Raw genomic sequence first — 27824 nt, forward strand, 5'->3', positions numbered from 1 at the left:
GGTCCCTGGTAATTGCTGGTGCATGTGCCAGTGAGAGGCGGCAGCTGGATCGCCTTTGTTTTCTCTCAGCACGTCAGTCTTCATTAAACCGGAGGGGAATGAAAAAGGATTCACTTTTGTCCCAGCCAGAACGTGGCAGCTGTTTAATTTCAATTAACGTGGCACTGAAAAGAATAACATTACGGCAGTAATTAAAGTGAGACAACTCCCACCCCAGTACTGCGCGGTGCTGGCTCACCCAGCAGCGGGTCCAGTTTGGCCCCCTCCATCCTCCCAGCACCAGGCGAGCAGGGGTGGGTGGCTGTGGGTCAGGGCTGTGGGGCTGCCCCACAGGCTCACAAGGAGCCGGAGCAGGGTTGAGCCCTGGCAGGTTGGAGCTGCCCACAGCCCCACAGGGCTGCAGCTCTGGGTGCGTACTGCTGCAGGACAGCAGAGCCGTGCCGAGCCGTGCCGAGCCGTGCCGCTGTGCACCGTGCCGAGCCGTGCCGAGCCGTGCCGAGCCGTGCCGAGCCGTGCCGAGCCGAGCCGCTGTGCGCCGGGCAGAGCTGAGCCAGGCAGAGCTGAGCGGGCTGCTCGGGGCTCAGTCCCAGCACGTGTGCCATGTGCAGGGTGCTGCCAGGGGAGGGCAACTGCCTTTAATTAAAGCAGCAATAAGGCCGTGCCGGAGCAGCAAGGCAGGGGACTGCAGCCGTGGAGGCTCTGTGCCCTGTGGAGGGCCTGTGCCCTGGCTGCCACTGCCTGAACAAGATTGAAATCTGCAGGGAGATTCTGTTCCCTTGCACCGGCAGAAATTAGGGCTAAATTCAATTGTGTTCTGCACAGTGGGGGTTAAGTGGCCCTGCTCGCAGGACTGTTGGTGCTGCGGCCTGCTCCCACCGCCTGTGGCTGCAACCCGCTGGTGGAGCAGGTCGTCATGGCAACCGATGATTTCTATTATGGTACATCTGCGTTCACCTTCTGGGCCCAGCTTGGCCTTGGAAATTTCCAGTTAAAACACTTACCTGTGAAGCGGCACTGCGTGTCAGCGAGGGGTGGCAGCAGCGGGAGCCCCGCAGGGCGGCTGTGGGGTGCTGGTGTCACCCACCCTGGTACCCCCGGCACCCGCACTGCCGCCCCGCGGCCCCCGACGGGGAGGGCAGGCCAGCCACACAGCTCTTGAGCCGGGCACCCACCCCCCACCTCAGCGAGCCTGGGGGGCGAGGCTCACCCTGCAGTCCCCCCATGTCACCAGCCAGCGACCCCGTCCGCACCGGCGTTTTGCTGCTGTGGGCTGGGACTGCTCCTCGCTTAGCTACACTGACCTAGAACGGCCTCGCTGCCTGGTCACCATGTTACGTGGGCCTTCGGCAGCTCAGCAAATTGCGCCCGTGCCGCCCACCCGCTGCCGGGTGACCCTGACGGGCTGGGGCAGGTCTCCTGTGCCCCAGGAGCTGGCTGGAGGTTGCTGCCTGCCAGGGCTGGACACTGAGCGCTCCTGAGCACCAGTCCATTCCCTGTGCGCTGGCTGATTGTTTTCCTTTAGGAAAGGGTGAAGGTTTCCTGCCGGGTTGCACAGCAGGGCTTCTCTCTGCAAAAGCTGCTTGCCCCTTCCCCAGCAGCTCAGTGTTGCAGGTGTGCCTGCGGATTGGGGCTTTTGTCGATGCCCGCAGCCCCAGGCAGGCTGACAGCCAGGCTCACGTCCATCCTCAGAGCCTCTCTTCGCCCCTGGGGACTGCCCCTGGAGCTTCCCGGGGTGCATTCGGCCTCCCCGGGGGCCCGGGGCCCTGCCGGGATGTGCCCCTGTGCTGGGTCCCACCACCCGTGCCCTGTGCAGGGTGTGCAGCGCAGAGGGGCCACACTGTAGCCCACCCTGGCCACTGCCATCACACCGCGACCCATTTGTCCACATTTGCTAGAGCACACGCATACAGGCAGAGGGTTTGTTTTGAGTTTGGTCTGTTGGGTTTTTTTTTTGTTTGTTTTTTTTTTCTGCTATTGATCTGGTGCTTTAAGAGGGGATGAGAAAAATCTTCTTGGCTGTCTAAACACTATTGATCTGTGCTGGGAAGCCACATGGACAGGGAAGGGTGTGGAGAAATTGAAATTTCATTTCCGACAACTCGTGCCTGTTACCTTTACCCTTTTGGACAGGGAGAAACACGGAGAAGCCTCCGTCGCTGTGGTCAATAGCTCCTCGGTGAGCCTGGCGCAGCTCGAGGGGCCACAGGCCAGCTCAGCCTGAGGCAGCTCCGCCTGGCCGTCCCGGGGGCACCCGCCACTGCCTGTGGTATGTCCTGGGGCCAGGGCACAGCACAGGGACGGTGCGAGGCGGGGTAGCATGGGGAGAAGGGGGTGCGAGGGCAGCGTGAGGCTGGCGAGGCTCAGCCGTGGCACGGGGACGCTCACCACACATGCTGGTGCTGGGTATGCCGGTGGGGCAGGACGGGGCTCGCCAGCCCTGGGAATTCCACCGTGCACGAGGTCACCAGGTTCTGGTTCTGGTCATTGTTCCCAGAACACAGCCGGGGCTGCAGACAGGGCAGTGTCAGCATGTGCCAGGGACAGAGGCAGTCGAGGAGGAGCATGGCACACAAAGGTCGGGTGAGGGCTGCAGGCAGCGGTGGGGGCCGTGCCCCATGGAGAAGGGGCAGGGGCTGCTGGAGGGGGGACCCACGGGCCCCGTGCTGCTCTGCCAAACTTCTGCAGCAGCCCCAGGCCCGGCATCTCCCGCTGGCACTGGGTGCGCCAGCGATGGGGAGTTGCAGTGCCGGTGCCATGGGATGGAGGGGCCGCCCCAGGCAGGGCTGGGTGACATCCTTGGCTGTTCCCTCCCTGGGACTGAGGGTTGTCCGGGGCCAGCGGGGAAGGCCTGTCCCATGTTGTGGTCCCTCCAGCAGCAAGAGCGTGGCCAAAATGTGGCACATCCAGGGAGGGTCCTGCACCTCTCAGCCAGTCAGAGGGTCCCTGTGGAGGGCTGCCAGAAGCAGAGGAGGCAACACCAGAGCTGAGGAGCTCCATCCAGCAGCTTCAGGAGGAGGCAGAGACCTGGCAGCCCCAGGTGAGCAGTGCCAAGCCCACTCCCCTCCTGGGTGCTGGTCGTATAGCCACAGGCTTGTGGCTGGGTGATATAGGAGGCTCTGGTCAGCCCTCGCCTGCACCAGACAGCTCATCCCCCAGGACTGAGGAAAGCAGAAGGGCTTGGTCTTGTCCAGTCCTGCTGCAGCTGCACTGGTCCCACTGCCACCATTTCCCACAGCAGCCACAGCTCACACTGGCATCACGGCAGTGCCGAGTGCCGGCGGTGTCAGGGGCTTGGCTGTTGGTGAGCCAGGGGGACTGTCAGAACACACACACTCACAAGGCGCTGCTGCTGGGGAGGTCTGCGCCCAGCAGTCATCAACACACTCCGTTGCTGCTCTCCAACCAAAACCTGTGTCAGCATTGTCGTCCAGCCCCGGTGCCTGGCAGGAGCTGCAGGATGGGCTGTGCGCTGCAGGGAGCCAGTCAGGTAGCGCTCACGCTGTGTCCTAGGGCCGAAGGCAGTCGTCGGTGCTGGAGCCAGAGCAAGGGGAGCCCTGGGCATGCCAGGACACACAGCAGCAGAAGCTGGAGCCAGCAGAGGTGCTGGCCTCAATACAGGCGCTGCAGCTGGACCTGGACTTCTGCAGGGGCACGAACCGTGAGCGGCTGCTGCAGCTGCAGCAGCAGGAGAGTGCAGTGGAGCAGAAGCACCAGGACTTCATCTTTCTGATGCAGCAGTGGCAGGCGGTGATGGGCAAGGTATTGCTGCCTGCCACAACGGCCACAGGCTGGGCTGCGTGAGTCCCCCCGCCCTTGGCCATGTGCCCCCAACAGCCATTGCAGGGCTGGGCACCATGCCCGCCCAACAGCCCTGCCTGTGCAATCAGCTGGCGACCAGCCCCCCCAGGGGAGGCAGGGGAGGTCCTGCCAGCGACGCGTGGGACAAGGGTTTAGCACCGCACCCTGCACGGAGCAGCCCAGCCACAGGGCTGCCGTGGCCCAGTCCACCCAGCTGAGCGGAGCTGGAAGTTTGCAGCCCCCAGCAGCCCCACGGACACCCTGGGCACCATCCCAGGGCTGGCGGCACTGCGGCAGCCCACAGCCTTGCCATCGAGCTGGGCTCACCGCTTCGTTCACATGCTCGCACCCTGTCACAGGTCAGGGACCACAGGGATGCCTTTCCAGGGCTGCCGGGTGTCCAGCAAACACTGCTGCAACAGGGAGGGCACAGGGTGGGGCTGCCCAGGGCTGAGAGGGCCAGGAGGCAGCAACTATCTTGCCTCCCACCTGGTGCAGGCCACTTCCCTCTGCCATAGCCCCCCCCCAACAGCCCGTTGCCCACGAGTTGTCCCAAACTAGCTGTTTCTCCAGCCCCATCCCCTCCACAGCCGGGGCACGGCGCGATCAGGGGGGGTCCTGCATCCTGCTGGGTACCTGCAGGCCAGCGATGCACCTTTCCACAGGACCAGAAGGATGAGGTGGTGCAGACAGAGGTCACCTCCTACGTGGCTACCCACAGCCGTTCTGACACCAGCTACAATATCCTGAAGGAGGAGAACACAGAGGGGCTCAAGCAGGTCAGTGCAGGCAGCCCAGCAGCCCCAGCACTGGTGCGTGGGGCCAGGAGGGAGCCAGCAGACAGCACATAGCTGTGCTGCTCACAGCGGTGGTGGCAGACGCAGAGATGTTGTGCTGCAGGCAGACGTGGGCAGCTGAGAAGCACCAGTACCAGGCACAGGACACGCAGCTGGGGAGGGCAGCCACGCACAGCAGTGCTGAGGAAGGTGGGGTGGGCAAAGAGGGGCCGTTCAGGGCCACAGGGCCAGGACATGTGAGGGCTGGAGCCTGAAGCCAGCACCTTGGGGTTCCACACTCATGGTGGCTCCAGTGGGGAGCCCATGGCTTGCCCCAAAGGCAGAGAGCAGCAGCAAGGAGGCACCTGGCACCCATAAGGATCAGTGCACGCACAGCGGGAGGATGAGGCAGGAAAGCAGCCCAGCAGGCAGCAGGCAGTGCCTCCCCCCTCAGTCACTACATGGCCACATGCCACAGCAGCAGTCAGTCCATCCTGGTGCAATGATGGGGAAAGGGTAAGGCCCCGTGCGCACCACAGGCTCCCTGGGCTTTTGAGGCATCCCTGGTTGCAGAGTTAGAGGGCAAAGGGTGATTCCCTGGGCCGTACTGGGAAGGTAGAGAGGCAGCTCCCCGAGCCTGGGGGGCAACAGCCAGGGGGGCACAGGAGACACACAAGCATGTGTCCCAAAAGCACGGCGCAGTTCCACTTCCCACAGAAGTCCCGTGACAGGGTGGGGGGACGCAATGCCAGCCTGCCCCCACTGTCTCAAGCAGCCCAGGCACTGGCACAGCAGCCGCCAGCCCCGAGCAACCTGCAGCGCATGGAGGAGCAGCCATGCCTGCACCTGGAGAAGGGCGCGCAGCCCCAGGCCGAGCTGCAAGCACTGCAGCGGCAAGCAGGCGGCAGCAAGGCTGACCAGGCACAGAGCAGGTAGGGCAGGTTGTCTCTGGCACAGGGCTGTGCCCGTGCCAGCAAGGGAGGGCAGCCTGGGGCTGCGGCAGCTCAGCCTGTGCCCTGGCCCCAGGGAGCTGGCAGTGCAGCTACAGGCAGAGCTGAGCCAGTGGCAGTGGAAGCAGCAGGTGACCCTGGAGCAGGCGCTGCAACACATGCATGATGCAGCCCAGGCCAAAGAGAAGCTGCAGAGGAGCCAGGAGCAGCTCCAAGCCCTGAAGGAGGCGGTAGGTAGTGGGCAAGACCTGCTGTGGGGTCCCTTTGTCAGCCCAGTCCCACTGTCCCCTGCCCCCAGAGATAACCCAGGGCTTGGCCAGTGCCAGGAGCAGGCTACCACACCGTGGGAGCTGCAGAGGGAGCTGGGGTGGCGGCAGGACAGGAAGGAAGAGCTCTATCAAGAACTGCACTAGGTGGACGAGCACCCTCAAGAGGGAGAATAAAGCCCCGCAGCAAAGCCTGTGCTGCAGGAGTGGGCAGTGAGCTGGGATCAGCACCAGGAGAGGGTACAGACCTCGATCTGGCAGGAAGCAGCACTATCCCAGCAGTGCAGCACCCAGTAATGAAGTGCCTTCTCTGCAGCTGGGGGCACCGGAGGAGCTGAGCCAGGGCCTGCAGGAGGAGCTGGGAGCCGCCCAGGCACGGGAGCAGCGAAGTCTGCAGCTGCTTAGTGGAGCCAGGGAGACCATCCAAGACCTGCAGCAAGAAGTAGCCTCCAACAGAAAGCGTGTGGCAGAGCTGCTGCAGCAGGTGAGGGCAGGGACAGGACATGTCCAAGATGCAGCCAGCCACGATGCAGGCTGCAGTGCCAGAGGGACAAAGGGCTGCAGAGAACCCTTTCCTGCTTCTGGGCAGCACTAACCCCTGGGGGGAGCCCCCGCCTGCCCAACCATCCTCCCTGCCCCACAACTTTGCATGCAGGTGCAGGACATGACCGCCCTGCAAGGAGAGTTGGCCCAAGCCCAGCAAGAGAAAGCAAAGCAGGAGGAGAAGATTGCAGCCTATGAGGAAGAGAGGCAGAAGCTCCACTGGGAGCTGAGCAATCTGCAGAGGTCCCAGGAGCAGAGCAAGCAGGAGGTAAGTGTGTACCAAGCCTTCCCCCAGGGCACTGTCAGCGTGTGCTCAGCCTGTTTCTCTCTCTGCCTCTGTTCCTCTGGCAGGCCCGCTCCTTTCAGGAGAGGCTGCAGGAGCTGAGCAGCCGAGCCCAGCACTGGCAGCAGCTACACGAGGACAGCGAGCAAGCTCTGGCTATGCGAGAAAAGGAGCTGGTGGTTTGCAAGGTGGAGCTGTCTTTCCTCAAGGAAGAGCTCAGCAAGGCCACGGAGCAGGTGCAGGATAGGAACAGGCAGCACCACAGCCCAAGGGCAGGAGTGCAGGCTGGGCCCCCAGCACCCAGAACAACAGATCCCGGCCCCCAGGCAGGGGAAGGGTGGGGAGAACAGGACAAGGCATGGCATACTGCGGATCACAGGCCGCCAAAGGGGGAGGCTGGGGGTCTGGCAGCAGCAGGGCTGGGCACCTCATTCTCCTTAAACTAGCCCTCTTTGCCCCTCAGCATGGAACTACCATGTTATGACAGAAGTTCACAGGCAGTAGTGCTGGGGTAGCAGTTCTCCTCCAGAGCAGCTCTCCTGAGGCACCAACATCTCCAGACCCCCTGCTCAGCCCCAAAGGCTGCTGCACCAGAGAAACCCAGCACAGCCTGGTTTCTCCAACTGCCTTCAGTCCTGGGCTCACAGAGGCTGAGATGAGCAGTCACATGCTGGTTCACACGTGGCACGGGGGTCATTCTTTCCAGATAGAAACTCTGCGCTCTTCCCACGCTCTGGCACACTCCGAGAGTGGCAGGCCACACAAGGAGAGGGAGCTGGTGCTGCTCAACATCAGCCAGTGTGTGAAGGAGCAGATGTGCGTGAGAAGCCTTACCGGAGTAGCGAGGGGCCAGTGGTTGCCTCCTCACACCAGCTCTCAGCTCACGCCTTGTTTTCAGGCAGTCAAATGAAAGACCAGGGCACAAGATCCAGTGGCAAACCAAGCAGACCGCAGAGCTGACAGGAGAAAAGGCGTAAGTGGTGAATGTGGGAAGTGGGGCTGAGCTCTCCACACACAGCAGTTACTGCTGCTGGCAGGGGTGTATGGGACAGATGGACAACTGCTGGACCACCCAAGCTCGGGCAGGGTCAGCAGATCAGGATTGTCTCTGCACCACTCCATCACTTCATCTCCCCTACCTTTCCTTCAGGCATCTTCAAGAGACAGTCGGCAGGATGCAGGAGGAAAACACGTACCTGATGGTCAGAACACATGAGCAGCACCACAAGTGTGAGCAGCGGAAGGTGAGCTGAATTCCTGGCACAGCCTGGCCTGAAACAGGGCTGGGCCTGTGCTCTTATGTGTGCAGGGACAGCTGTGCACCGGCTACCTGCCCAGGGCAGGGGCTGGGGGAGAACTGCCTTTGCAGTAGCACAGGCCAGGGCTGGGCCAGGGACAGGTTGTCTTTGCTCTCTAGGTCAGTTCAATTCTGTGCCTTGTCCCAGGCTCTACAGGGCAACAACTTTACAGTAGCAGCCCTGCACAATTCTGCAAGGCTTCCTCCACCCAACACTCGCCTCCAGGACAAGAAGCAGTGCAAAATAAAGCAAGGATTAGACTGACAACCTTTAAACAAATAAAATTCTTTCTGTTCTGTAGCAAAATCAGTGCCAAATAACAAAGCCTGCCTGGGCCACAAGCTGTAGAGCACCTCAGAGAGTACAGTGAGCAGAGGAGCTGGGCACTCTCCTAAGACTCAGCTGCTCCTGGAAGTCTTTCAGCCGCAAAGCAGTGGGCACTGCCTTCTCAGAGGCCAAAGCGGGCTGGGGTGCGTCGTGGTGTCAGGGGCTCCCCCTGCTCCTTCCGCCCAGGAGTGTAGATTTTAGTAGATCTGCCAGGAGAGGACAAAGGTGATTAGTGGAATATGCAACCTTTCCCAGCCCCAGAACACCCATGGGGAAGTTGGGATCCTCCACCCAGCTCATGACTCCTGCTTTTAAGCAGGCAGCCCCTGGCCAGGCAAGGCCAGCACCAACCTTGTGCTGCCCAGGGGGTTACGGCGCTCCTGCTCCTCTCGGCGGGCACGTAGCTGCTCCTCAGCCAAAGCCATCTCTTCCTCCATGGCAGACACTTCCTCCTTGGCACGGCGGCGGTTCTCCTGCAGCAAGGCAGCAGCAGGTCAGGGACAGGCAGAACAGGCAGAGGGCTGGCCAGCTGCAGACTCTGCAGGCCCACAGGCCTATTCCCTTGGTGTCAGAACACACACACACACTGCACTAGAACAGGCATGCAGTGGGCTTGCTGTCTGCCAGCTCATCCTGGACAGGAGACTCACCTGGCGTGACTTGCCAGCATGTTTGATACTGTAGAACATGGGGCCCAGCTCTGCCAGCCACTCTCCATCCACAGCAGTGACACACTGCATGTATTCCTACAGGGACAGAAGGAAAGAGCAGGATAGCAGGATGGCACTCTCAGGGCCTGGATGCCATTTCCAGAGCCACAGCAGCTCAAACTGGGACTATACCCCTGCCAGACAATTCCTCCTGGCCTCAGAAGCTGCTATGGGCTGGACTTGGTGAGACCACAAAGCAGTTCAAACATGTCCCACAGGGGCCAGGAAAAAGTATCGGGAAAGTGACAAACAGGACTCTGCAGATGACACAGACATGCCTGGCTGGTATTGATGACAATAGCTGAGAACTGCCCTTCTGATAGATTCTAGCATCACAGCAAAGCCCTCCCATCTCCCTCAGAGCACCCCTCACCCTTCTTGCTAGCCCTCAGCTCAAGCTCACCTTGGTGGTCATGACCAACTCATGATACACGATATAGTCTGGCGTGTAGCCCATGCCAAACAGAGAGCTCGTGGGGTGCAGGTGGCAGGGCATGCCTGTGCGGATGTTCACGTACTCCCCAATGCCCTGCAAAGAGAAGTGTGGTTATCCCACCTGTCCCCAGACAGGGCCTCTCAGCCCCCAGACTAGCACAGACACCTCTCACCTTCAGCTTTGCAGCCTGATGGAAATACGCAGCACAGATGCACTTCCTGACAACATCCCAGTCAGTACCACAGGATGCTAGGCTCATCCGCTGCTGCACCATAATGTCCTTCAGCTGGGCACGCACCTCTCGCACCTGCAATGGTGTGCAGCAGCAGTTGGATCCCTCCGCTGCGTAAGGCTCCCTCCCCCCAGCCTCGCTGCCACAGCCTCACCTTCCGCATGGCCTTGGCGTGGATGAAGTGCTGGTTGCACCACAGTGTGGAGTAGCTGTTGTTCTTCCACTGCAGATAAACATTCAGATAAGTCAAGTGATCGCTCTCTGGAACAGCAAATTTCTCCCGCACTTGGTCACTCTCCTCCTCTCGGCCCTGAAGGGTAAACAAAGAACACAGGTTAGTCAAAAGTCAGGGGAAGACCCCAAACTGCTGAAAGAGCAAACAGGTACCTTAGGCCGATAAAAGATGGCAGGCACAGACAACATGGAGACAATGAGCAAGATCTCAGAGCTGCAACCCATGTCGCAGGAGACAATGAGCATTTTGGAGAGCGCAGGATCCAGTGGGAACTCCACCATGAGACGTCCTGTCGAGGTCAGGCCACCTGTAGGAACAGCACAGGGATCAGCAGCTGGGCAGGTGCCAGTGCCATGGGCCGACATGCCAATACCTGTGTTATCCAGGGCTCCCAGGATCCACAGCTGGTACATGGAGTTCAGCATGTTGTCCTCAGGGGGTGGATCCATGAAGTGGAACTGCAGCAGGTCCTGCACACCCAGGGACTTGAGCAAAAGCACTACATTGGCCAGGTTAGTGCGCTGGATCTCAGGCACCGTGGTTGTCAGCAGCTCATTCTTGTAGGCACTCTGGGTGTAGAGCCTGGGGAACAGACGCCAAGAGCATGCTCCTCCAATTCAGGCCACTGTGTTTCTTCCTTACTGACTCACCAGCTGTCACCCAACCCAGCCAGGCATGGCTCAACTCTGTGCTCAGCCAGGCCAGCCAGCAGGAGCCCAGGGAGGAACCTCCACCCTGGTCAAAGCGTGGCCTCCCCACCACATCAGGGTGCCTGGGCTGCAGTACAGCATACATCCTGCTCAAGCACCATCCTTCACTGGGCACAGACCCATCTCAAAGCGAAGCCTTGAGAAGGCTGCCTTTGGCTTGGCTGTTATCCTGTCAGCATCAAGGGCAGAACAGCCACAAGGCACAATGGGCAAGGGAGGAAACTGGAGAATATCCTTTCCTCTGCAGAGGCCCCGTGCCCAGAAGAGAAGGCCTCAAGGCCTGCCTACTGCCCTCATCCCCCCAGAAATTCAAGACAATGAACAGCTCCAGTGGGAAAAACGTATATAACGCCTGATGACAAGCTGCTGATGCAACAGGAACACCAGTGACATGCCTACCTGAAGCAGTGGCCTGGTCCTGTTCGGCCAGCTCGGCCTGCCCTCTGGTTGGCATTGGCTTGACTGATAGGGTAGATCTGCAGCGCATCCATGCCTATACGGGGGTTGAAAACCTGCAGGGCACAAGAAGAACAGACTGAAGTAAGAGGAAGGCTGGGTCACTACCACAGAACTCCCTCAACCCAGCCCCAGAGATCAGACATGAACATTACAGGAAACCTTGGCTTACCTTCAACTTGCAGTAGCCAGAGTCAATCACAAACATGATGCCATCCACCGTCAGCGAGGTCTCTGCAATGTTGGTGGCGACAATGCACTTCCTGACCCCATCCGGAGCCTGCAAGCATACTGCCCATCAGTCACGTCCCTGGGCAAGGGACTCCGCACCACTAAGGAAGAGTGCAGAGCAGCAACACAGAACCCAGGAGAGAAGCGACTCTTGGGAAGTTGAGGGAGACACGTGCTTTCCCTCAGCTTCCAGGTTTCCCCTGTCCCCACTCCTATCACAGAGCACACATCAGCACCTTCTGGAAGATCTTGGCCTGCAAGTCCGACGGCAGCTGAGAATAGATGGGCAGTACAGCGAGGGCAGGTGCCTTCTCCAGCTCCTCAAGGTGCTCCACAATTTGCTCTGAGGTCACCTAGACACAAAGAGGGGTGATTGCAGATTAAAACAACAAGGTGGGTAGGACAGTGCCTGCCCTTCCAGCTCACCTCTATGTCCTCCTGGCCAGGCATGAAGACGAGGATGTCTCCAGGAGCACCAGACAAATGGACCTGCAGGGCTTGTTTCACCGCAGCCTCCACATAATCCTCCTGCGGGGTCTGAAAGGCACAACCCAGATTACAGATGCCAATAATCTCACCTGCCCCGTCCTGTGTGCGAGACCGCATCATAGCATGGCTACTACTCCTCTATCCTTCCTGTCCACCACAGAGTCCAGTACACAACCCCCTCCTGTCACAACAGAACTTCCCTCTGCAACACTGACTGTACCTTGCTGAAAAGAATATCAACAGGGAAAGTGCGCCCAGGAATGTGGAAGATGGGAACGTTCCCAAAGAAGGAGGCAAATTTGTCTGCATCCATGGTAGCTGAGGTGACGACAAGCTTCAGATCCGAGCGTCGGGCCACCACCTAGGAAGCAGATGAAAGGAACGGGCATTTGTGCATGCTGCAGGTTGCTTCCATTATTACTGAGAAAACAGCACAGGACAGAGCTTCTGCTGTACTCTAGAGGCACTGGCCACCAACACCGGGGAACACAGATGCTCTATGATCTGTGCAGTTAAAAAGGCCCGTCAACCTCGATTCAGGAAGCCTTAAGACAGCAAAGATCTCTATGACTAGAGTTTCTGACAGTTAGCCAAAAAGCTTCTGGCAGCACTCTGGCACCAGGGGAGATTTAACACCCCAGAAAAGGGACCAGGCTGTTGGAGCAGCCAGTACAGAGATGTGGCAGCTCTCCCAGAGCTGGTAGAAAAGGGCTGTCCCTGCCAATATTTTGCTTTAAGACCAGCTCGTGCGTCCCGTGCTGCTGTCCACTAGTCCAGGCTCACACACACCTCCCGAAGCAGGCCAAAGAGCACGTCGGTGTTGAGTGAGCGCTCATGTGCCTCATCCATGATGATAGCACTGTAGTTGTCCAGGTCAGCCTCTCGCAGTGACTCACGAAGAAGGATCCCATCTGTCATGTATTTGATCACAGTGTTCTCAGACGTGCAGTCCTCAAAGCGGATGGCATAGCCCACCTGGGAGGGCAGAGAGACCAGCAAGTCTTCCAGCAGCCCCATGCACTCACTGCCATCAGGCTGTACCCACCGCCAGACTCACCTCCTCTCCCAGACGCACACCCATCTCTTCACTGACCCGCTTGGCAACTGACATGGCCGCCACGCGGCGGGGCTGGGTGCAGCCGATCATGCCGTAGTCTGTGTAGCCATCCTCATGGAGGTACTGTGTCAGCTGAGTCGTCTTCCCACTCCCCGTCTCCCCCACCACAATCACAATGCTGTTGTCTCTGAGGAAAGGAAAAAAAGTATCTCTTCATACACCACAAAAATGGGCTTTTGCATTCACAGCCCTGGCTGGCCACCCAAGCATCATCCTACTCAGGCAGGAGAGCTTCCACCAACCATGTAATGCAACGAGCTTGTTTCCTGAGATTACAGCTTCCAAACGAGCCATGTATCTAGAATTCCTTACTTGGGTTCCCAAGATGTAGGCCAATGCCCTGCAGATGCTCTGTGACCTGCTGCCTAGCAGCCATACCTGAGGATGGAGAGCAGCTCCTGCTGCACAGCAAAGATAGGCAGATATTGTCTCTGCTCCAGGATTGATTTCTTCTTGGCGAACTCACTGCTGGCTTCACTTTTTTCTTTCATGTGTTCAGCAAACTTCTGCTCAGTCCTAAGGAAACACACCAGAAGTCCTGAAACTGCCTCTTCACGCACTTAGCTATGCCTACAGCCGTCACCAGCTGAGCTGGAGTAATTCAAAGCAAGCTCCTACCTGTAATCCACTTTGCCATCTTCTGTCACCATCTCATCCTTCTCTTCCTCCTTCTTGATCCCCATAATGTCTCCCAGTTTTGTGCCTGCCAGCTCCCAGTGCTTATGCTGAGCCTGGAAGGACAGAGAGCAGCATAACTTTGCCACAGCAAGCACTGATAAATTATTTTTCTACAGTCCTACTCGTGAGACTAGGAAAGCGTATTAGCCCAATTCCCCAGTGCTACCGTGCAGAACCCACACCCCATTCCTCCATCAAGTCCCGCTCTTCCAAGTGAACTGGAGTAGAGCTTTTAGACACTGGTCTGGATACAGAGACTTCAAGCACAGAATGACCAACTGCCTCCTAAGAAAATGGTTCCAGCTGCTGACCCTTCCATTTAATTTCAATTTAAACCTACACAAATCTGAACCACAGATAACCTTCTTGCTCGGCAGGTTCTCAGAGGTCTCTCCCACCTTCATGCTTGCTCTTGGTCTCTGATATCAGTCTAGCTTCCCCCTCCATTCCACTCATAGTATACATAGCTCAAATCCAGCTCAGTTTCACTTTACAAGGGAACACGTGTGCTTTCCCCACAGCTGTCACATAAGCCTTAGACAAAGTTCCTAGAACACACCCCCAAAAAACTAATGCTACCTTACTGCATATTCCTCCTCACAACTCTTCTGCTGAGACATGACAAGACAGATCTTGCCACCATACTGACTGCTGACTGTCCCTAAGCTACCTTGCGTTCTTCCACCTGCACTCTTCTCCCATGATCCCAATGTCCTTTGGATCAGAGTCCCCTACACAAGTGCACAGTAATTCATGTCTCAGGCAGCGCCTGAGGACAATGCATCACGGCAGCTGCTTATGAGACAATGTAATGAGCTGGGCTGCCAGAATATCCCAGGTCATAAAAATATCAACTCCTTATCGTCATCGCCACCAAAGCCTGTATTCAGCAAAGGCTGTGAGGCACTACATAACACTCGTACAGTTGGGTAGTAAGCCAAAAGGTCACAGCATACCCTCTTACGCTCCTTTTGCTCCCTGTGCTTGCGCACCAGTTGGCTGCCTTTCCGGGCTATGATGGCCAAATCTGAGGTGGCATCCTTGACAGGGATGACTGGCTCTGGCTAGAAGAAAGATATATGGCTTCAGTACAGAGAGCTCCTACTTGTGGCACTCCCTGCCATCAGCGCCTCCAGCCACAGCCTGTACCTGCTTGGTGAAGACAATACGTCCATCTAGGAATGGGGGCACGAGGTTGTGCACCAACAGATGCACTTTAGCAGAGTTATCCTCCTCAAAATCTTCATCCACTTCAATCCGATGAACCACACCACTGGTCAGCATGCGATTCGTCTCCCAGCGCTCGTTATCCTGCAGGAAACAACATATCAGAAAATGCACAGAAGCCCCATAAAAAGCTTGAGAGATAACACTAGAACACCAAACTCAGGTCTGTGCCCTGCATTGACAATAGGATGAAAGTGATGGTTCCAGGCTAGGGACCCCGACAGTAAGCACTAGGGAAGAAACAGTAACTGGCAGCAGCAGGGTACAGGAACCACAGACTGGCTGTAAGAAGCACATGGTCAACAGGACTGTCTCCAAGGAAGGGCAGGACAGACACTGTCCGTAAGGCCCCTGCCATACTCAGAATACAATAGGAAACCCAGACACAATCCTGCTCATGTGCTGAGGGCACCAGTCCCCAGCGTCCACTGGGCCAACAGTAGACAACGCTCGTAATGTAACTCACACCCCAAACCAGCAGGAGCATAGCCCTCCGCATTGCTGCTGCCCTGGACACTACGATCCACCGCAGTTGCTCTGAATGCGAATTCTGCCCCACACAGGGCTGCACTTTCCAGGGGAACTTAATAGTTTCCCTGTGAGCCCTCATTCAGTCTGGGCCAGGACACAGACTGTCTTTCTCCACCTGAGAGCAAGGGCTCAGCCTTCGCTGCCAGCAAGCGGATCTCTCAAGGGGCAGTAAAACACAGACATTCAGAGCAGCTGACCCGCATCTCGCCCCCACCTCATTGATCTGTCGCCGCTGTGCCGAGATGCGCTTCTGCCTCTGCTTGTGCAAGTGCTGCTCCCGCTTCTTCACGTACTCCTCAGATGAGTAGGCCAAGGGGTTGTGAAACTCATCGTAGCCCTCATCCATCATGTACCAGTCCCGATCAGCTTGCTGGGAGGGGAGAGGCACGGCCCTCAGCTCCGCTGGCCCCAGGGCCGGGCAGTCCCTGCAGCACACGCCTGCGGAGACGCTCTCCGGGCCAGGCCGGGCCAGTTGCTCCCAGTAAGGCTGCCGTGGGGACCCCACCGGCTGCCACCCACTCCAGCCCAGCAGCCCCAAGCCCACCACCCGCCCCACTCCTCGCCCGTCTTCAGGCTCTCACCCGCTGGTCGTCCTCCCACTGCTGCCGCTCCTCCTCCGTCTCAAAGGCGATGCCCTCCTCCCCGTCCGCACGCCGCCCTGGAGAGGGTGAGCGTCTCAGCCCGGGCACCTGCCCTGCCGTGCCAGTGGAAATCCCAGAGCCCGACCCTATGCGGCACAGGGGAGGGTGGTTCCACCAGTGCCGAGCCCAGGCCCCTCACCTCTCCCTCTGGACAGCCGCGGCGTGGCCCCCAGGTGCCTCCGGTCGTCAGCCCACTCATTGTATTTGTATGATGGGGTGGGCAAGGGTGTCTTATCCGAGTACCTGCTCCTCACGGACCTGAAAAAACAAGAGGGGGGAATTGGTGCCCACAGCCAGGCACTACTCTTTCACACGCCCTCCCCGTTCTGCAGCTCAACAGCTCACAGCCACAGCCCCAGGCACCGGTACCTGTCCCGGTCTCTCCGGTCCGTGTCCCGCAGTGATGATGTCCGGTGGCTGCGCTCTGAGTCTCGAGAGGAAGGCATGGGTGAGGGGGATTCCCACTGTGAGCGACGGGCACTGCTGTAGCCACTATCATCTTCCTCCCAGCTGGAGCGAGACGGCGTGGCTGCATCTAGCAGAGGAGATGGGGTGTGACACCTGACCTCCAAGCAGCGACCCCAGGCACCTGGAGTCACCTTACACCTCCCAGCAAGGAGCATGGAGAGAGGGTACCTGTTTGCCCACCCTCTAAGAGAAAGGGCTGAACCAGCAAGTCCAAGGAAAATTGCCAAAGGACCACGTTTCTATCCCATAGACCCAGAATAGACCCTACCACACAGAAATCAGCCAGATTTCTTCACACATACAGCTGGCAGATTGCTCCCAGACCCAGGCTGAGCTAGGAACTTGCCCTAACCACAAACATCAAAAGATACAGGCTTTTCTAAGCACACTTGCCCTGACAAAACAACAACAACAACAAAAAAAAAAAAAAAAAAAAAAAAAAAACCAAACAAGCCCCTTCTTGTCAGGTTTCACACAGGAACTCTACCGGGTCCCCCACTCCTACCTTTGGGGCGATGTCTGGGACTCTCCGGTTCGCTCCTCCTGCTGCTTCGCTCTGATGAGCCATCTCTCTCTGATCTGCTGCTGTGACGACTCCTGTCCCGCTCCTCTGTGAAAAGAAAGTCAGATCATCTGCCCCATGCACAAACAGGCTTCCCAAGTCTACCACAGAAAACACCACAAACATTAGCTGAGGACTACAAACAGGCTGAGGGAAAGCCCAAACCTTAAGCAGGAAGAGTCACAAAAGTCTCTGAACAGTTACCGCGGTCCCGTTTATGATCGTGGTCCCGATCCCTACTGCGCTCCTTCTTGTGTTCCTTCTCCTCCTTGGAGGAGGCAAAGACACCGTGCTCCCGACGCTCCCTTTCCCGCTGCCGGCTGCGTTCCCAGAACTCCTCGCTGACACCCCCAGTGTAGGAAGGTGTTTCCACATGGACAGAACGGTAATGCCTAGAAGGGCAGAGAGAAGAAAAGCTCAGAAGCGCTGAGAAATAGCTCACCTTTGCCTTGTCTCATACAGCTCTAGCTCTAATCCCTGCTACAGAAGCTTATGGTGACAAGTGCTCTCTCCATCCCTCACTAACAGCCCGCCAAGCCCATTGGTGCTCTCAGATGAGTGCGCTTCTGGGCAGGCTGCGGGCAGAAGCCAGTCTCACGGCTAGGAGGGCTGCTGTTTGCAAGCATAACAGCACGTAAAAGCACTCCTGCTTCTAATGCCTCAGGGAGGGCTCCAGTGAAAGAGCCTCTCCGAGACCACCCCAGAGCTAGAGGTGCTCCCGTGTCCTCCCCCGCCCGTGACAGGGCACAGACACCCACAGTGCCCGCAAAGCACCGGGTGCCGCCAGGACCCCCCCGTGCAGACCCCACCTGTCCTTGCGAGCGCTACGGCTGCTGCGACCGATCTCCTCCTCCTCCTCCTCCTCCTCGGGGCTGCCCGCCTCCTCACGGCCCTCTTCCCAGTCCTTGTAGGAGGACACCCGGGACCGCTTTCCACCGGCCGCCTCCTCCTCGCGCTCCCGCCGCTTCTGGGCCGCCAGCACGTCTAGGCCCAGCAAGGAGGCCCGCGGTGCCGGCGCCTTGAAGACGTGCTGCTCGACGGCCGCGCTGCGCTGCCGCAGGACCAGTCCGCCGGCCTCGGCGCCCGGGACCGTCCCCGCCAGCCGGTGCAGCGACTCCTCGCTCGGCTCGGCCATGGCGGCCGGTGCTGCCCGGGCCCTGGCGCCCCCACAGCCCCCGCCCCGCTCGCAGTCGCCTCAGCGACCGGGAACCCGCTCCCTGCGCGCCGCCATGGCCGCCCCACCGTGCCCCGCGGGGGGGGGAGCCGCTCTAGCCGCTCACACCATAGACAGAGCGGGAGGAGCCCGCAGGCGCCGCGACCGCCATAGAGTCGAACCGGCGCTAGACAAGACGCACGGCCGGTCCCGCCGCGGACTTCCGGCGTGGGGATACTTCGTAGGGTCACGTGGCCGCGGGAGGACTTCCGGCCGCTAGGGGCGCGGCGGGAGGAGAGGGCGGGGACCCCCCCCGGACACCCCCGAACACGGGGTCGGAGCAGGATAACCCAGCGGACACCCCCGCACACGGGGAGTGGCGTAAGAACACCATGGACAGCCTCACGTACACGGAGGGGGCTGGGCGGGACAGGAGAACCCCACGGACACCCCGGCACGCGGGGGGGGGGGGGGCGGCAAGAACCCCACGGACACGCCTAGCACACAGGAGCGGGAGGGTAGGAACCTCACAGACACCCCCACGCACGGGGGCGAGGATGGGGAGGGAGAACCCCACGGACACCCGCACACACGGGAGCGGGGGGGGGGAGGAACCCCCCCCAGAGCCCCAGGCAGCCCCTGAAGCCAAGGGCCCCCCACCCCCCCGGGGAAGCCCTGGGGAACCCCCCCCTCCCGCACACCCCCAGAGCTCTGTGCACAGACAGACAGACAGACAGAGCCTGCAGCAGGGTGCAGGGCAGTTTTATTCCCCCGGGCCTCAGCTGGATGCCACCGTCTCCTTGACCCAGGCCAGGACGCGCTGCACGTCCACATACACGCCATACTTGGAGGCCGTGCAGGTCTTGTCGTAGCTGAGGATGCCGGCTGCATACCAGGTGTCATCATCGGGGTCGCGTACGGCGAAGGCGCCGCCGGCGTCCCCATAGCATGTGTCCTCCCGCAGCTCGCTTATGCCCACGCAGAAGGTGTCGTTGCCGAGGGTGGGCTGCACCCAGTAGGATGCGTTCCGTGCCTCGTAGTACTGCCTGCAGCTCTCGCCCTCCGCCACCGGCAGCATCACGTACTTCAGCATGTCGGGAAAGGCAAAGGCGGAGTCGCGGCCCCAGCCCGAGACGTAGCCCACCCGCCCTGGGTGCACGTAGTCTTTCTGGGGCAGGCAGATGGGCATCACCTCCTCTCCGAGGGGCACCTTCTGCTTGAGCTTCAGCAGGGCCAGATCCACCGCCTCGGGGTAGGCAGGGTGCAGCACCACACGCTCCACGTCCAAGGCAGGCTGGTTCTGCTTCTGGCTGCCCAGGAAGAGCTGCAGCGTAGGGGCTATCTCCTCTGGCTTGGCATTCTCAGTGTGGTTCAGGTAGACGTTCCTGCCTGTGGTCAGCAGCCACTGGTCGCCGATGAGCGTGGCCCCCACGGTGAGGTTGTGGCGGGTCACCAGCCGGCCCTGCCAAGGGAAGCTGCCCTTGCGAGCCAGCAGGCCCCCGATGATGCGCTGCATCTGCTGGGGGGGGTTCTTCGGCTTCCCACACACTGCACAGGGCAGAACGGAGCCCTCAGGTGAGGCGCCGGATGCCGGAGCAGCCCCGGGAAGCAGCACTGAGGATGGGGGTTTCCAGCAGCCCCTGCAGCCCTTCAGCTGCCCAGACAGACCACTCACAGCCCCCCACCCGCCCTACACCTCGCAGCCCTAGCCCCTGCTCCTTGGCTCTCACCTGGCTCGCAGACAGGCACCTCCTGTGCCTGTGAACCTTCAAGGCTCACCCACACATGATCCTCGCCACACTTGTACGTGCCTTTGGGGGGAAAACAGAGTCAGCACCCCTGCCCTGCAAGGGTGGGGAAGGGCCCCACAGCCAGGGAGGCATGGAGGTACCTGGACCTCCCCAGGGCTTGGGTGAGCAGGGCTAGCCACTGGTACCCCCAGGGAAGGCAGGGAGGATGGGGCTGCATCGTCCGTCATTGAGGCAGCCCCCCCATGCAGCCCCTGGAGCCAGGGACGAGGCCCATCCCCAGGTGCTGTGCTCGCGCCACGTGCCTCACCATCACCAGAGCCACGCAGCTGGTAGTACGGGTCGCAGCGGTACTTGATCAGGTGCTCCACGTAGCCATGCTTGATCTCTGCAGGCTTTGCGCAGCTCCACTCTGCGGGCAGAGGACACTCAGCTGGCCCAGGGGAGCCAGCCCAGGACACTGCCCCCACCTCTGGCCAGTCCCTCTCCAGTCTCGTCCCCCCACACCTGCCTCCCGCCAAGCTCCCCCCGGCTCTGTCCAAGCCCCAGTGCTCCCACCCTTGCCCTGGAAGGTACCGCTGCCCGTTGCAGTTCCCAGCACGGTCCAGGCCAGGCCGGCAATCAGCAGCACGGCAGGTCTGCGGAGAAGAGAGGGCACACTCAGCGCAGGGCGGCTGCACTCCATGGGCTCCACCAAGACCAGTGCCTCGGCCAGGCTCGTGCCCTGTCCTGGGTGCTCCTGACCCCGGGGGCCGAGGGCTGACCCCGCACCCCTGGGGCTGCCCAGCAGACACAGCCTGGAGAAGTTGTCTGGGCCAGACCTGGGCCCTGCTGATGCGGAGGACGAGGCTGCGGCGTTGCGACCCAGCACACTTGCAGGCCCAATGCAAGCCCTGCCACAGCCCACAGCAGGGCCAGGTCCTCAGCCAGGCACGCCGCACAGACACAGCACCCAGCACGTTGCTCACCCCATGCTCATAGCTCGCTCTCCTCCCGGCAGCCTCCTTCTGCAGGTTGCTGCTGCGCAGAGCTCCCTCCTCATCCCTTTTATTGCCACCTCCCTCACCCTGGTGTGGCCCCGTGTGCTCCAGACCTCCTGACCCTGCCATATGCAGCCAGCACCTTTCCCAGCAGGAAGAGCACAAAAATCCCCACCTGGCTCCCAGCCGGCCTGGCAGAGGCTCCCGGGGAGCCAGCCAAGCCCCCACAGGAAGCCAGCGTGCCAAGAGTTTCCGGGATTTTGCAGCTACAAGAATGCAGGGAGGGATCTGGCCGCAGATGCTGGTGCCGACACCAGCTGAGGTTCACAGAGAGCAGAACCAGACTCTGCCCCCTGGCAAACCGCCCTGTGCCACCATACGGCACAGTCGCTGTGGGGGCACTGGGCAGCCCCACAGGGCGCAGGCAGCTGCCCCAGTGCTGCTGGAGAAGCTGGGGCACAGGAGCCGAGCCCCATCCCATCCTGCGCCTGGCTCTGCCTGCAGCCAGGGTGCACCCTGCCAGCCACCCCACAAAGCCCAGGGTGCAGTGGGGCTCAGCGCTGCCAGTGCCCTGGGCAGCGCCAGCCCGGCTGGCTGAGGGGTACAGCTTGTCCCATGCCAGCTCACCGCAGGCTGCAAGGGACTGTGGCCAAGCTGACCTCTCTTCCCACAAGTACCCACCCCTCCCCGCCCCACATCCCAGCAGCTCCTGGCCCCTTGGGTGAACGTTGTTTGTCAGCAGAGGCAAAGGCCCAGCCCATCCTTACGGGAACTCATAGCAGCAATCGCTGGCCAGTGCCCAGCTGGACGTGACCGGCCAGCAGCAAGGGCGCGGGGCAGGGCAGAGCACATCAGCCTGCTCTGGCAAGCGGAGTCTGCTTCCAGCACGGAGGGGAGGGGACAGGCACCCACCCTCTTACCTACCTCAGGGTGCTGGTGTTGCGGTGAGGCCACCCCAAAACCAGCCGGCCCCAGCCCTAAGCCACTGAAGCCTGGCCTGCTGGGTGTCTCACCAGCACCCCTCCTGCCCCTTGGACACTCCAGTCCTTCAGGCTCAGGAGGGACATCTGCGTCTGGTCCCAGACCCTCCAGAAGAGAGCTTTCCCATCCTCTGCAAGCTTTCTCCCATCTCACGGGGCGCCTGTGCCCCTAAACAATGTGGGGCTTGACATCGCTGGCCCAGCACCAGCCATACTCATGCAATCACACTCAAAACACAGAAGGCTAGAGTGCATCAGGGTTTGACAGCTCCGATCCATGAACCACTCCAGCATTTAGAAAGGTGTAGTGGCATCTGATGATAATATGCTTAGATAGCTTGTCCCTCTGCAGGAGACTGCCATGCCTTCCTGACAGGGGGGAAAAAGCAACACACGACTGCCTTGGTGCCCGCCCAGGGTTAGCTTGGGCCACGGAGCTGCCTGCGGGAAGTTGCCCCAGCCTGCCCATGGGGCATGGACTGCAGCTCACACACCGGGCTACGGCAGCACAGGGCCATGCTCGAGGCCAGTGCCACCAGCAACTGCCATGCAAGGCACTGAACGTCTCCAAGCCACAGTCAGGAATCAGCTGCAGAGCACGGACAAGAGTGCAGTGGGACAAAGCGAAACTTGAGCTCCCACTGGCACAACAGCCACCTTCAGAATGGGAGGACAAAAGCCTCCCAGGCCCTCTGCAGAGAAAGCACATCGAAACCTTGGCCAACAGACCAGGTCACATCCCTGTAAGAGCAGCAATAAGCAGCACCTCCCTGAAGCAGAGAATCTAGGAAACGAAGTGGCAGGTGCAGAGGGCTGCTGAAGCAGGGGACCAGGCAGGCAACAGCCCTGATGTGAGCAGAGGGCCACGAAGAGCAGGGTCAACAGTCCTGCTCCTCCTGTAAACAAGTTTGGTAAAGTGCTGTGACGCAATCCTGCTCTGCAGGGCGGACTGCAAGAGGCTGCAGAGGGAATGCTGCATCCAAGTCAAGCAGTGCTGCTCAAGAAAAGCCTGAGATGACTGCAGGGAGCCCAGGGTAAAGCAGCAGCCAACACCAGAGGCACCAAAGACAAAACAACAGCCTCCAGAAGCATGAATAAACAGGGTCTTTCCACAAGTGACAGGGCGTAACCACAGCTGCCTCCAAACAGCTATGTACTGGCTGCAAAGGGAAAAAACAGCACCCAGAACCTCCCAAGGGCCCAGCCTCGGGCAGAGGTCTCTGCAAAGGGAGCCCTGGTGAGCTTTGTGGGGATGATCCCAAAGACGCTGCAGCTTCTAGCACTGGGAAAAGATGCACTGACTAGGGACAACATAGAGAGCCGATCCCACTCGTCTGAGGAGAGCCGGGCTGCGTCCCCCTGGCCCAAGGGGTGTCCCCAAAGCAGCACACAGGACCAGGTAAGCCAAGCATTTATTGACACTCAGGCAGGACCCAGGACCAGCAGGTTTGTTACAGGACAGCGTGTGGAGGAGGGAGGGAGGGAGGAGGAACAGATCCTCCTGTGGGGGCTGCGGGGCAGAGCAGGCAGCGTGGGCTGCAGGGTCCCAGGCAGAAGGGACACCCAACACACTGCTCACTTGGCCCAGGGCTCTGGGCAGCAACACCAGGGAAGGTGTGCCCCCCATGGGGAAGCGCTCCAGCAGGAGCCGGGGCACAGGGCTGGCCCCTCAGGGGCCTTTCTCACCGTCCAGCACTGGTTTCTGCTGGGGAGCCCAACCCAGAGAAAAGCCAAAACACAGCCCTGGACAGCAGCAGCAGTGTGGAGGCCCCTTCCCTGCTCACCACCAACGTGGCCCCAGCTTCACCCATCACTGACCATTCTCAGGGGCTGGCACCAGAACCTTGGCTCGGTCCCAGCCGGTTCAGCACTGCAAGCGTCAAACCTGTCCCTGCTTGGCCACGGCTCCTCCCAGCTAGACCTTGGTTCTGCAGTGTGTCAGCACCGGTGATCTGCTCCGACTGCCTCCATGATGCTCCTGAAGCCCTGCTCCCTAACCAGGGACAGTGTGTGACGGCTGGGCCAGTCTGGCACTGCGGCCATGCCCCGCGGTGCTTGTGGCTCACTGCCCGCAGCCACCTCAGGCCCAGGGGCTGCCTGGGGGGGGTGCCTGGCCCCCCACTCACCTCAGCAGCTCCTCTAGCTCCCGCTTCACCGACCCCACCACCAGTGGCCCGTGGTACACGAGCGCCGTGTACATCTGCACGAGCGAGGCTCCGGCACGGATCTTCTCCAGGGCATCGCTCCCGCTGCTCACCCCCCCCACCCCGATGATGGGCACCCGGCCTGCGGGCAGCACAGGGTCAGGACAGCACAGGCATCGGCAGCATGCACCCCCGAGCCCTGCTCCTGCCCTCAGCCTACCTTGGGTGAGGGAGTACATCTCCCTGATGGTCTGTGTGGAGAGCTCCCGCAGGGGCTTCCCGCTGAGGCCGCCCGGCTCTGTGCGCTGCCCGCTCCGGAGGCTGCCGGGGCGGCTCACGGTGGTGTTGCTGACAATCAGCCCGTCCACACCTAGCTGAGGGCGGGGGGCAGCAGCATAAGAACACAGCTGCCACAAGCAGCTCCCCACTCTCACCCTCAGGCTGCCAGGCCAGGATGTAACCCACCAAGTGCCCCAGCAACATCCCTGGGGACAAGGCAGCTGCTCCTCACTGCCTGGACCATCCCCAAGGTCTGGGTGACACACACAAGCCCTCACGGACTCAGAACTGCCCAGGGCACCGTTCCCTACGGCAGCCAGAGAGCTTCGGGTCCGCTTGTCCCTTCGGAGAGGTGACGTGCCTGGAGCACCGCAGTCCTGCCCTGTGCCGTGCGAGGTGAGGCAAAAGGCGCAGCAGCCCAGCTCCTCACCATCCTCCCCTTCCCGCCTCCTCACCTCACAGACAACGCTAGCAATGTCCTGCTTGTCCTGCGCGGTGAGGTCGGGGGCGATCTTCACCAGCACGGCTGGCTTGCGCTCGCAGGGCAGCGCGTCCCTCTCCACCAGCACCTGCGGGGTCACGCGTGGGGACAGAGCAGCGCATGGTGGGGGGGTCCCTCCTGCCCACCCACCGCCGCAGGCAGCACAGGGACAGGCCCTGCTCTTCCTACATGGTGCTGACAATGGGATGGGCACCCTGCGGCACCGGGGCTGGGGCATACAACCAGCACAGGACCACAGCGAGTCCCCGTGCTGTGGGTGGGCGGCTCACTGACCCCTTACAGGAGCAGAGGCGGGGGCAGTGCCTCACTGCTCATATGCCCTTTGCTGAAGTACAGTGCCTCGGTGAGCCCCATGCCGGCAGCCGATCAGGCGACGTGTTGGTGGCTCTGCCCACCATGCTCCTCCCTGTGCTGGGGCAAACCCACCGGCTGGAGCAGAGGGGACGGGGTGCTTCCAGTGCTGGCAGCTGTGGTCTGGGCTGGCTGTGAGGATCACCCACCTTGGTCAGCAGGTCCCGTAGCTCAGCCTTGCCCTGCAGGTCCCGCAGCCCTGGGGTGTTCGGGCTCGACACATTCACAACCAGGTAGTCAGCCAAAGGGCCCAGCGTCCGGACTCCAGCCACATAGTCAGCTGCAGCATCGGTAGAGCTCTTGTTCTTGCCCAGGTTGACTCCAAGGGGCATCCCCTCTGGAACACAGGCACGGCTGAACAACTGTGCAACAGGAGCAACCACCACCCGAGGGGCTAGAGCGCTTGACAAGGGAGGCCCCAGGGCCAGCTGAAAGCAAGATGGGGATATGCAACCCACGTGTTTCACGGGGCTGGGCCTGGGACTGTCCTGCAGCTACAGAAGCATCACCACAGATGCCCCGGTCAGCACCACCCAGCACCGCAGCCTCCAGCCTGGCCGCCCAGCAGAAGCTGCCCTCAGAAACTGCCCAGCTGGGGCCCTCTTGGCTTTGGCTACTCTTAGCAGATGTGTCCTGCCCAAAGTGGCAAGCGGAGCCTCTACCGCAGAGGAGATGGCTGCAGAAGGGTGCCTGGTCACAGTCCCGAGGGGGAAAGGCTATGGCCCCCAGAGGGGTCCTGCTGTCCCAGTGCACCTTGCCCTGGCCAGGGCCCTCCCATGCCTGGACACTGGCGTTACACACCTTTCCTGGCCTACAGCTTGGAGACCCCCAAACCCACCCTGCAGACCCCAAGAGCAAAGGCTTATAAGCTTGTCTCACCACCAGTGAGCCTGAGCTGTGTCTCCTGGCGGGCCCGCAGCCTGCGTTCCACTGCAACGTGGCCATGGCTGTTGAATCCATACCTGCACCAGAACAGACACAGTTCAGGGCTTGACTGGTGTCTGCAAGCCCTGAGCAGGACACTGGAGAAACACGAGGGAGACGTGGTCTCTGCACATCCAACCCAAGAGCCACCCCAGCACAGACCAGAGCCGGGACCACCCAAATAAACCCCCTCTCTCCAGGCTGGCAGCCCATGGGACCTGCAGAGCACCTACCTGTTAATGACTGCCTCGTCCTCCACCAGCCGGAAGACCCTAGGTCTGGGGTTCCCCTCCTGGGGTTGGGGTGTGACAGTCCCTACTTCCACAAAGCCGAACCCCATCTTGTACAGCCCATCCACAGCCTCGCCGTGCTTGTCGAAGCCAGCCGCCAGCCCCACCGGGTTGCGGAACCGCTGCCCCAGGACTCGCACCTCCTGCGGGACAGGGCCGGGGGTCCCGCTCTGGCAGCCAGGAGGGCCAGAGCCCACTGGCAGCCAGAGCCTCGCCCCAGCCCCCGCCCCTCCATTCCCCCCATCCCGCAGGGTGTCCTCATCACATAGCGCTCCCCCCCCCCCCCGGGCCAACTCCTGGACCCCCACCCGCCCCAGGGGCCCTCCCGGGCGCCCGCACTGGCTGGCAGAGCTCATCGCTCCCCATGGACTCAGCAGATCGCGCTGGGACCCGGCCGCCTGCCCACCCCCCTCGGCCCTGCGAACCCACCCGCCGCCCCCCCCCCGCCTCGGCTGCCCACCGCGGCCACCCCTCGCCCCGATCCCTAACCACCCCCCGCCCCGGACCCTGACCCCCCCATCCACCCCGGCCGCCCCCCACCCCCGCCCCCGCTCCGCACCAGCGCGGGGTCGTCGGGCCGGGGGGGTGGCAGCAGCCCGAGGGCGGCAGCGCGCAGTGCCAGGCCGTGGGCGGCCTCGGGGGGGAGGACGCGCAGCGCCGGCGCCGCCGCCGCACAGAGCCGCTCGTCGCCCGCCGCCAGCGCCGAGCCCAGCAGCAGCCCGCAGCCGCCCAGCGCCGCCGCCAGCGCCCGCAGCCGCCCCTGGGCGAGATCGTCAGCAGCTCGCCCGCCGCCCGTACCGACCCCGGTACCGACCCCTCACCCCGCCCGCCGCCCGTACCGACCCCGGTACCGACCCCTCACCCCGCCCGCCGCCCGTACCGACCCCGGTACCGACCCCTCACCCCGCCCGCCGCCCGTACCGACCCCGGTACCGACCCCTCACCCCGCCCGCCGCCCGTACCGACCCCGGTACCGACCCCTCACCCCGCCCGCCGCCCGTACCGACCCCGGTACCGACCCCTCACCCCGCCCGCCGCCCGTACCGACACCGGTACCGACCCCTCACCCCGCCCGCCGCCCGCCCGCCCCCCACACCGGCACCGGCCCCTCACCCCGCCCGCACCGGCCCGTCGCTCAGACCGGCACCCCGCCCGCCTCCCACACCGGTATCGGTATCGGCACCGGCCCCGGCCCCGGCCCCTCACCCCACCCGCCGGCCTTCCCGCCACCAGCCCCCCCGGGCCCCCCCGCCGGCCGCTCACGCGCAGCGGCCCCGCCATCTGCTCAGCCCGACACGTGGAGGGGCACTTCCGGGAGCCCGCCCCGATGATTGGCGGAGGCTGGGCCCTCTCAGCCAATAGGGGCGGGGCAGGACTCGGGGCGGGGGCGGTGCTTGGAGCGAGACCGCCCTGACCCCGCCCCCGGGCGGGCGGGGGGCGGAGCTGGAGCCCACCCACGGCGGGGGTCAGGTTGGAGGGGTCCCGCCCCCGGGCGGTGGAGCAGGAACG

The 27824-nt window shown here is 61.5% G+C and overlaps 4 protein-coding genes across 8 annotated transcripts in view; 1 reads left to right on the plus strand and 3 right to left on the minus strand.

The window, feature by feature from the left end:
* PMFBP1 (polyamine modulated factor 1 binding protein 1) overlaps positions 1-8181 on the plus strand; it is a 139207-nt gene extending 131026 nt beyond the window's left edge. For 2 of the 4 annotated variants that reach the window (XM_042797360.1, XM_042797361.1), the window contains 3 exons: positions 6107-6274; positions 6446-6601; positions 6685-7083. In XM_042797360.1, the coding sequence (XP_042653294.1) occupies positions 6107-6274; positions 6446-6601; positions 6685-7062 (702 nt within the window). In that variant the 3' untranslated portion in view covers positions 7063-7083. Of the gene's footprint in view, positions 1-3316; positions 3760-4463; positions 4578-6106; positions 6275-6445; positions 6602-6684; positions 7084-7514; positions 7590-7766 lie in introns of those variants that run through there. The other 2 variants (XM_042797362.1, XM_032981790.2) reach the window with 2 other exon arrangements.
* A 2-nt stretch (positions 8182-8183) lies between these two features.
* DHX38 (DEAH-box helicase 38) lies at positions 8184-18339 on the minus strand. The gene is made up of 26 exons (XM_032981769.2): positions 17774-18339; positions 17169-17356; positions 16908-17012; positions 16304-16469; positions 16074-16192; positions 15875-15951; positions 15508-15663; positions 14685-14846; positions 14492-14599; positions 13476-13588; positions 13236-13373; positions 12798-12984; positions 12530-12715; positions 11961-12101; positions 11678-11788; positions 11488-11604; positions 11193-11300; positions 10964-11076; positions 10228-10436; positions 10007-10161; positions 9774-9929; positions 9560-9694; positions 9355-9480; positions 8892-8987; positions 8593-8714; positions 8184-8447 (listed from the first exon to the last, which is right to left on the minus strand). The coding sequence occupies exons 1-26, from the start codon at positions 18097-18099 to the stop codon at positions 8363-8365; spliced, it is 3705 nt and encodes a 1234-aa protein (XP_032837660.2). The 5' UTR covers positions 18100-18339; the 3' UTR covers positions 8184-8362.
* Positions 18340-18863: 524 nt separating this feature from the next.
* LOC116958894 (haptoglobin-like) lies at positions 18864-21490 on the minus strand. 2 transcript variants are annotated; one of them, XM_032981785.2, is made up of 5 exons: positions 20834-21490; positions 20424-20503; positions 20176-20277; positions 19848-19928; positions 18864-19665 (listed from the first exon to the last, which is right to left on the minus strand). In XM_032981785.2, the coding sequence occupies exons 1-5, from the start codon at positions 20905-20907 to the stop codon at positions 18896-18898; spliced, it is 1107 nt and encodes a 368-aa protein (XP_032837676.2). In that variant the 5' UTR covers positions 20908-21490; the 3' UTR covers positions 18864-18895. The 2 variants fall into 2 exon arrangements, with proteins under 2 accessions (XP_032837676.2, XP_032837677.2); XM_032981786.2 differs by having other exon boundaries at positions 20442-20503; positions 20834-21487.
* A 1730-nt stretch (positions 21491-23220) lies between these two features.
* DHODH (dihydroorotate dehydrogenase (quinone)) lies at positions 23221-26550 on the minus strand. Its single transcript, XM_032981753.2, is given in 8 exon segments — positions 23221-23818; positions 23952-24111; positions 24190-24343; positions 24704-24817; positions 25251-25438; positions 25981-26063; positions 26259-26466; positions 26469-26550. Coding segments are annotated over 8 exon segments (1044 nt in total). The 3' UTR covers positions 23221-23763.
* Positions 26551-27824: the final 1274 nt, after the last annotated feature.

Source organism: Tyto alba, unplaced genomic scaffold, assembly GCF_018691265.1.
Source record: "Tyto alba isolate M040663 unplaced genomic scaffold, T.alba_DEE_v4.0 Super-Scaffold_26, whole genome shotgun sequence".
Lineage (NCBI taxonomy): Eukaryota > Metazoa > Chordata > Aves > Strigiformes > Tytonidae > Tyto > Tyto alba.